Source organism: Schistocerca piceifrons, chromosome 8 (genome assembly GCF_021461385.2).
Source record: "Schistocerca piceifrons isolate TAMUIC-IGC-003096 chromosome 8, iqSchPice1.1, whole genome shotgun sequence".
In the NCBI taxonomy this organism is placed as follows: domain Eukaryota; kingdom Metazoa; phylum Arthropoda; class Insecta; order Orthoptera; family Acrididae; genus Schistocerca; species Schistocerca piceifrons.
In genome coordinates this window covers 187,143,394-187,152,074 of record NC_060145.1, presented here as the reverse complement: position 1 = coordinate 187,152,074, position 8,681 = coordinate 187,143,394, and the positions used below count along the sequence as shown (strand labels likewise).

The 8,681-nt window shown below is 45.0% G+C and overlaps 1 protein-coding gene across 1 annotated transcript; it reads left to right on the top strand.

Moving 5' to 3' along the window:
• The first annotated feature begins 319 nt into the window (after positions 1-319).
• On the top strand, positions 320-6,848 carry LOC124712006 (cuticle protein 7). Its single transcript, XM_047242293.1, has 3 exons — positions 320-381; positions 1,861-2,031; positions 6,399-6,848. Exons 1-3 carry the CDS (start codon positions 373-375, stop codon positions 6,702-6,704), a joined length of 486 nt encoding a protein of 161 aa, XP_047098249.1. The 5' UTR covers positions 320-372; the 3' UTR covers positions 6,705-6,848.
• Positions 6,849-8,681: the final 1,833 nt, after the last annotated feature.

Sequence of the window (8,681 nt, the reverse complement as noted above, 5' to 3'; positions counted from 1 at the left end):
CCTCTTGCAAACAAATCGTTGGTATCCGGCAGCTCGAGTGACCGCCCGGCGAGCCGGCACCTTTCTTGTGAGGAAAGTAGGCTAACAAGTGAGCGCGCACAGTACTGCAGAGCACGGGGCTCGGCCGTCTGCTGCGACCCGGGGCGGGGCGTGTTTCCCTTCCCGGGCTGGGCCCTCCGCAGTGAAAGGACTCGCGGCTACGTTACGCTGCCTTACGTTACTGTGCGCGCGTCTTACGTCACGGGGCCCGCGTGCGCCGAGTGACCGACACGGGTATAAAAGGCGTCGGCCGCGACACCCCGGCATCAGTCAGCCGACATCCAACTCCTAAGGAGCTCCTACATCCCGCACCACCACCAAACAAACAGCAACATGTACAAGGTGAGTACGGCGAACACTAATGGTGCGACGGGCAAATGTAGACTCGCGCTTGAGCAGCCAACACCGCTTGGTTCGAGTCGTCTATGATATTTTGATATATCTGGTCAGCTTATGATATTCTGGAGAGATTAGTGTCGATTATGGGGTTATACATAGTATGCTAATATCTAAAGTCTGCAGGTCTCATAAGCTTAACTTCAGGAATGTGGGTTGACACACTCACATTAGGTCCTACGGTAAACATTCATTCACAAGGTTACTGGATACTAAGTCACTCTGCTAGGGCTCCCCCTAGCTAAGGTTCACTACCGATCCACGCATACAGCATACTTCAGTCGGCACATTCGTGAGATTATTGGGCAATGATATCAACTTTACTAACTTTTGTAGACCCACCTGCATGTGGTGCGCTAAAAAGATTCGTGCAGTAGTTCAGCAAACTAGCGCTCCTTTCGGAGGTAGACCGCATTAGAATAGGAATTATTAAGATCTTTATTCTCTGTGACTAAATTAATGACAAAAACAAAATTTAACTGCAACTAAGTAAGAGCCTTGCTTACTGTACAGTCTTGACACATACATAAGGTCGTTCCAGTAATACAGGTTTTCTGGCTTCTTATTACAGAATCTCCGGCTTGTGGAGAGACGTCTGAAAACTTTGTCTGCTAAGATGCGAACTGTCTGCTTTTCGACAGAATGACGTAATCTGAAAGCAGATTATTCTACCATGTTAAATCTGGTTGTTGACTTTATTTTCATCTAGTTATTTGACTTGATCAAAGAAAACAATTTAAATAACGGAAATAAACGTTGCTTTGCACAAATTTTTCCACTCAAACAAGTGATAGGAAAGAAATTTTCTATTTGTTACGTGTTCCAAGGGGGTTTAACATAATTTATAGAATGACGGAGATGTAACTGCAAGTGTACCTGTTGTTTATATCAGCAGTCGTTGCTATACAGCTCGTAACCAAGGAAAGGAACACGGGCCGATTACTATAATAATAGATCCGTTAAACAAATGCCTATTTCCAATACTGGAGCATCCAATTGACGTTACTTCCTAATGCACTGAAGAGTAGTCTATGCTGTTCCATGGCTAACAAAATCATTGGGATATCGGTACCGCTAAAGAGTCTATAAATACCAGAAATGAAAAACCAATCACACAGCATAATGAAGGAAACGAAAGAATAAGACCAGCTACAAAGAATGAGTACTCGGATTAGGTAAAGCTAAGAAGTAGGAATGTTGTGAAAAGTACAGGGACATGCAGTGAAAGAAATCTCATAGTTGTGCAGAAATGGGATAATGGACAACCGTGGGGATTAATCACTGAAAGTTATTTGAAATATGAGGAGTGTGTTGAGGTGTCTGGAGGTTAAGCAGGAGTTGTGTGTGTGTGTGTGTGTGTGTGTGTGTGTGTGTGTGTCTTGTTGTTGTTGTTGCCTGGAACGTGACGTTTCGGCCTGTCCGCAGCTGGTCGTCCTCGCAGCCCTGGTGGCCGTAGCCCGCGCTGGAGTCATCTCCGCCGGCTACGCGGCGCCGCACGCCATCGCCGCCCCCGCCTACGCCGCCGCCCCCGCCTATGCCGCCGCTGCCGCCCCCATTGAATACGACCCCAACCCCCACTACAGCTTCGAGTACTCGGTGAGTGTTCATTAGCACAGCAACAACGACAGAGTGACCGAGTGGTCTCCTGGGGTCATTATCGGTTTGTTTACCTACGCACTTAAACTGCTACAGAAATTTCAGCCTCCACCAACGTCTTAATATTCCTGGTGTGGCTAACGTAAGAGAGAAAATAAAGTATTTTGTTCTGGATGTATACACTTGCTTTGCCATAAGTCTAAAGGCAATTTGAAATCTATCAAACCTATGGCGCTTTCGTCCAGATTAACTGACAGTAAGATCCTTGAAGTAAGACACAAAGGAATTAATGACATGTTGCTGCTAGAGGGCATTGATTTACATCAACGGGGAAAGTTGAAAATTTGTGTCAGGCAGGGTTTTTAATATGCATCGCCTGCTCACTATGCAGATGCTCTGACCAGTAACCCATCCACACACAGTGGTCATCGCAATTGCACAGACTCTCCTAGCATGTCTACCATTAGGTCCAAATTCTCAGGCTAGTCTAGCTCGCTAGTGTGTGTGGATAAGTTGAGATTTCGGGTCTGGTGGGAGGCGTGGTAGGGTACTCATTACATTGCGATGATCACTGTGTCTGGGTGGGTTACCGGTCAGAGCATCTGCCTAGTGAGCAGGAGACCCAGGTTTGATCCTCGGTCAGGCAGTAATTTTCAACTTTCCCCATTGACGTAAATTAGAGCCCACTAGCAGCAATACGTCATTCATTCCTTCGTGTCTTGACTCATGTTGGCAGCAGGAACAAAATGGTGTCTGTTCTTTCAGACATGTCCGATAGAGCAGACAATACAATCATCTTTAAAGTAATTCTATCCCAACTACTTGCTGCATTGTTATCATAAACCATACGGATATCGTGGCATCAAATTCTTACAACATATAAAAATCCTATCTCTTCTCTGAAACTTGTTACTTGCCTTTCTTACATAGATTTACTACGTTCTACAGACCAGGAAATGGTCTGTGGTAGTAATTTTGCTACTGTTGCTAGTTACTTTATCGTGTAATTACTGCCGTGGAGATCTGTGCTTCTCAGACTCCAGCAATGCGTATAATTGCGGGGAATGCCGATACTGGCAGTCACCTGACCTTGAATGGCTCTGAGGTAACGACCGTATTTTTAGCTCCCCGTAGTGTTCCCAAAGTATCTGCGAACAGCAGGGCAAGTACTGAGGCCACTGAAACTGCAAGCTCTTACGACACGTATACTAACAGTCTACGAGAGCTGAATGGCAAAGGTTTTTTTCTAATGGTATGGAGGCCGCGTCTTACCTGCAAATGGTGATGGCGAGCGATGATCAGTGTAAAGTGTAGCGTTTGGTTTCCTTTACATTTTTTTTCCAGAGAAGTGTAGGTCCATAGCTGGTCAATGTCCGTTGCTTATAATTCTCGAATAACATCAAAATGATCATAAAATGAAGGCTTTCACGACCGGTTAACTTGGCTGCTGGCGAACCTTCTAGATTGCATGATCGTGGGCTGTTGTAACTGTTTTGTCTGCTGAAGTTTTATCTGAAGCTGTATTGGATTTCATCACAGATGCTCCATGTTTGGTTGAGTGTTACTGTCTCATTTATCTGCTGAACAAGGAGCACTTACGAATATCGCTATGCCACTTTGGATGAAACTTACGAAGAAAAAAGTTACACGGATCGCGACAATACAACCTGGAGGACTCACTTCTCTCTCTCAGGTCTTCAACGATCAGGTTCGTTAGTAACAGCTGGCCATACGTTTCAGTTTTCGGCCTGCCTCTTGAGGGCTTTATACGTGGTGCAGCAGGTATTCTCCATGATCTGATTAATGTATTTTAGGTGCAGTCTGCCTCTTCTGTTCTTCCCTTCTACAGTCCCTTCTATTTTCCTTGTAATGACAGTTTCATGTTTCAGCAGACGGCCGGTCCATTTGTCCCTTCTGTGACGGATAAGCTTCAAGAGATATGGCTTCTCTTCCTCCATTCTGTTGAGTATCTCTTCGAATCTTACATTTTCTACCTAGGCAGTCTTTAACATATCCGTTAGCACCACATCTCGAAGGCTGTTACGTCCTTTTATTTTGTTTCTCCGAGTATAAACATTTCACTTCCATACAAGGGCACACTCCAAACAAACGTCTGTATAACTTCCCTGAGACATTTGTTTGAGCAGCTGGATGTGAAAAGATTTCTCCAGTTGTTAAAAGCAGTTTTGCCTTTAGATTCGGCTTGCAATAGCTTCGTCCATCTTTTACTCCCTCGGCAGGCGAAGGATTCTACGGATTCCCCTCTCTCATTGTTAACTGAACATTGGGCAGCGGTGTTCTGTCCACTCACGGCTAAGATTTGAGTTTCACCTTTATTAATTTCCATGTAGCAGCAAGACATGACGCTGGTTCCCATTTAGGCCAGCATCGCTTGTAATTATTACCTTGCTTCGTTTAACGTTGCGACATCACTGACAAATCTCAACATGTGTACTTTCTTACCAAGCATTTTAATTCTTCCTATAGAACCTAGTTTCTCCGTAACTTGACTTAAATTCCTCTGTATGTACACAATGAGTAATTTTGATTATAAATATAGGTCCCAGTTTGTACTTAATTTAATGCACACTGAACGTATCCGTTCAACAGGACAGGAGAGAGTGGGCAGCCCTTCCGTGCAGCCTACTTAGCAATATCTTCTTCTTGATTTTCTCTACATCTTACAGCACCTGTTCTCTATACAGTCTCTACACTACTCTTCTGTCAATCTATTTTAAGCTACTGCCTCTCAGCACTTCAAAAATCTGTCGCCCGTCCACCCCGTCAAACGCAGCAATATACAGGGTGTCCCCAAAACCACCCACCAAGGATACGGACATATTTCCTTATACCAAAAACTAGGAAAGAAGGACATAGCAGTTGTTCATCTTCGGTGCTATGAAACACATCTCTTCTACTGCAAGCTCTTTGCTTTTCATATTTTGGAAGGCGGTGTAATGTACTAAACCAAGAAAAAAAGTCCAGCAAATGTGGGATATAACATGCATACCTTAAGAGCTATGCGCATTTGTTCACTAGAAGAGATGTGTTTCATGCTAGCGAAGATGAACAAGTGCTCGTAGAACTTAACGTATGCAGTTAAGACCCAACGCACATTGAAAATGTTGTCCACCCCCGGTAGCTGAATCGCCGGCACCGTAGCTCAGCGTGTTCGGTCAGAGGGATAGTTGCCGTCTGTAATAAAAAAAAAATGAGTTACTGGATCAACAACGAACTGAAACGGGTGTCTTTCGACGTCCGCCCAGAGCAGATACAACGAACAAAAACGAACAATTTGAGATTAAAAAAAAGTGGGCCGGGTTCGATTCCCGGCTGGGTCGGAGATTTTCTCCGCTCTAGGACCGGGTGTTGTGTTGTCCTAATCATCATCATTTCATCCCTATCGACGCGCAAGTCGCCGAAGTGGCGTCAAATCGAAAGACTTGCACCCGGCGAACTGTCTACCCGATGAGAGGCCCTAGTCATACGACATTCATTTATTCATTCACTGAAAACGTTTTCTTTTTTTTGTCGCCATTTTCACTCCCAAAACATGGAAAGCAGATACTTGGCAGTTTTAGAGATGTGCTTCATAGTACAGAAGATGAACAAATGCTTATATCTCTTAAGGTACGCATTATAGAGCCCATGTTTACTAGACATTGTTTTACATATTTCTGTATAAGGAACCCTTTGAGGAACGTGTCCAGCATTTTACTGACTAGCTCAAAATGATCCACCAAGCTATCCATTCTTGACTGAGGAGGCAGACCATCAATAACAGGGCTTTTCGGCTCATACTGTCCTAGAGAATTAGCACACTAGTAAAAGAACTGTACAGCATCATTTAGTCCACATTTACGCTTCATTTTTGGGCCTCGGAAGGGTAGTTTTAAATAGAAATTGCCTACAGCATATGCTTTGGAGCCATTCACCCTCGCCGGCCGAAGTGGCCGTCCGGTTAAAGGCGCTGCAGTCTGGAACCGCAAGACCGCTACGGTCGCAGGTTCGAATCCTGCCTCGGGCATGGATGTTTGTGATGTCCTTAGGTCAGTTAGGTTTAACTAGTTCTAAGTTCTAGGGGACTAATGACCTCAGCAGTTGAGTCCCATAGTGCTCAGAGCCATTTGAGCCATTCACTCGGCATCTTGTTTAGGACCATTCTGTAATGCAGTCCAGTGTAATGGTTCACTATGGCAGGATCATTCTGTAATACAGTTCAATGCAATGGTTCACTATGGTAGGATCATTCTGTAATGCAGTTCAGTGTAATGGTTCGCTACGGTAGGACCATTCCGCTCTGCAGTACAGTGCAGTGGTTCGCTGCGGCTTGACAAAGTGACCGAGACTACTGTGCGTGCCTTCAGGTGAGCGACGCGCACACCGGCGACCAGAAGGCGCAGCACGAGACTCGCGAGGGCGACGTGGTGCAGGGCAGCTACTCCCTGGTCGAGCCCGACGGCTCCGTGCGCACCGTCGAGTACACCGCCGACCCGCACAACGGCTTCAACGCCGTCGTGCACCGCCAGGCCGGAGCGCACCCCGCCCCCGCGCCCGCCCCCATCGCCGTCGCCAAGGTGCACGCGCCCGTCGCCTACGCCGCCGCCCCCGCCTACGCCGCCGCCCCCGCCTACGCCGCCGCCCCCGCCTACGGCTACAAGCACCTCGGCTGAAGCGCCGTGCTGCCCACCTCACACTCTTCTCATCGCCTAATCCGCATCTTGTAAATACGCCTCTGTTTCTATTTATCGCTTGCCAGTCAGGGTGACATGTTGTTGTGTGGCCATGTTGTACCTTTTGTTCATGAACATCCTCAATAAAACGTAGTTACAAAAATTTCGTCTTCTGTTGTAAGTTATTTAATGAACAACCCATTACCACTACTGTGTTGACAATTTTAAAGTTCCACTTTGATTTTAATGCCTGATATGATGATAGGTATTTACCATTGTAGCTAATGCATGAAGCAGTTGAGAGGAAGGTATTGGTCATCAGCAGATTAAGGTTATATTAGAGTTGCTTTTGTTTATCAGAGAGCTCCACAACGTAAGTCTGCCACAACCTTTTAATAGTCGACTGAATTTCCTCAAGTTCAGAAATCAGAAGGAGCGATGTTTTTTACTTGGCAAATACTTTTTAAAGCTAAGATTGAATAAAATTTCGTGTGGCTAGGGCCTCCCGGCGGGTAGACCGGTCGCCTGGTACAAGTCTTTTTCGTTGACACCACTTCGGCGACTTCAGTGTTGGTGGAGATGACATGATGATGAGGACAACACAACACCCGGACCATGAACGGAGAAAATCCCCGACCCAGCCGGGAATCAAATCCGGGCCCCTTGGTATGGCATTCCGTCACGCTGACCACTTAGCTATCGGGCTGAATAAATATTTCTTTATTTACAACAAACAGTTTCGAGAGACTTTGCTGTAATCCTCCGGTCTTCAAAAATTTTTGCTATGAAACCGGTTGTTATTAACGAAGATATATTTGTGAGATCTTGGCTTTATAAAGATTTTACATCTTGGAAATCATACTCCAGTTAATTTAATATAATTTAGACCATTCTTCACCACCATCAACTGAAATTAATAAAACAATATTTTAATGATCTTGGCCAATAAAGTTACAACTTGAACTTAGTAATTGCAAATATCAAATCAGTTGTACAACCAACAAAAGAAAAAAGTAACACTTTTCAATTACAGTTTTAAATACTTGATTGCTAGAAAGATTGATAGGCATGCTTCGGAAGAAGTAACAATTTATATAATCAGCTGCTCTGTAGTAAGCACATCCCACCAACACAGCGACGAATTTCGACTTCTTACAAGTGGTGTGTTTGCCTTACAAGTTACAAATACCACTAGCGCCAATGGCCCACTCAACTACAATATACAGAAAGCAAAGTTACACACGTGTCACCAACTTAAATACATAAGGAATACAACCACACAGTGGACAATAAGGCATAAAATCCGTACCAAGAATAATTACCAGTGACATTCTACTCGGCAATACGCTGCGTCTGGTAGTCTGACCGAACAGTTATCATTGCTTTACGTTACACCACTACCTACCTGGTTCCTACTTTACGTCAGTAAGAATTTGGAAACTAAACAGACGACAGACTGGTTGCACCACAAGGAAAATCCACTTGAAACGATGTTAAAGAGAAATACTTCTAATACTGCATTAGCAAGGCCAAGGACTGTACTATCAAAACGTGTCTCCACAGAACAATAAACACTGCCTGAAATTAATAAACGAAGGCTTACCAGATCCAACAAAAAAAAATGGCTCTAAGTACTATGGGACTTAACATCTGAGGTCATCAGTCCCGGAGACTTAGAACTACTTAAACCTAACTAACCTAACGACATCACACACATCCATGCCCGAGGCAGGATTCGAACCTGCGATCGTAGCAGCAGCACGGTTATAGGCTGAAGCGCCTAGAACCGCTCGGCCGCAGCGCCCGGCCGATCCAACAAAATCCTTCTGCTCAGAGGAGATGGCCGAAAATCAGCACTGAATGTGTCTAAGCCACCTGCAGCCAAATTAAACATCGCGTGGCAGTAATCTTCGATACAAGCGACGCAATACGCTGGCGGATGACACTGTTAGATAACAGCCGTCCACTGAAATACAT

Bases quoted from the DNA above. Each gene is read 5' to 3' on its own strand.
- LOC124712006 (XM_047242293.1), top strand. The intron at 2,032-6,398 runs GTGAGTGTTCAT...GCGTGCCTTCAG, and splicing joins ACTACAGCTTCGAGTACTCG to GTGAGCGACGCGCACACCGG.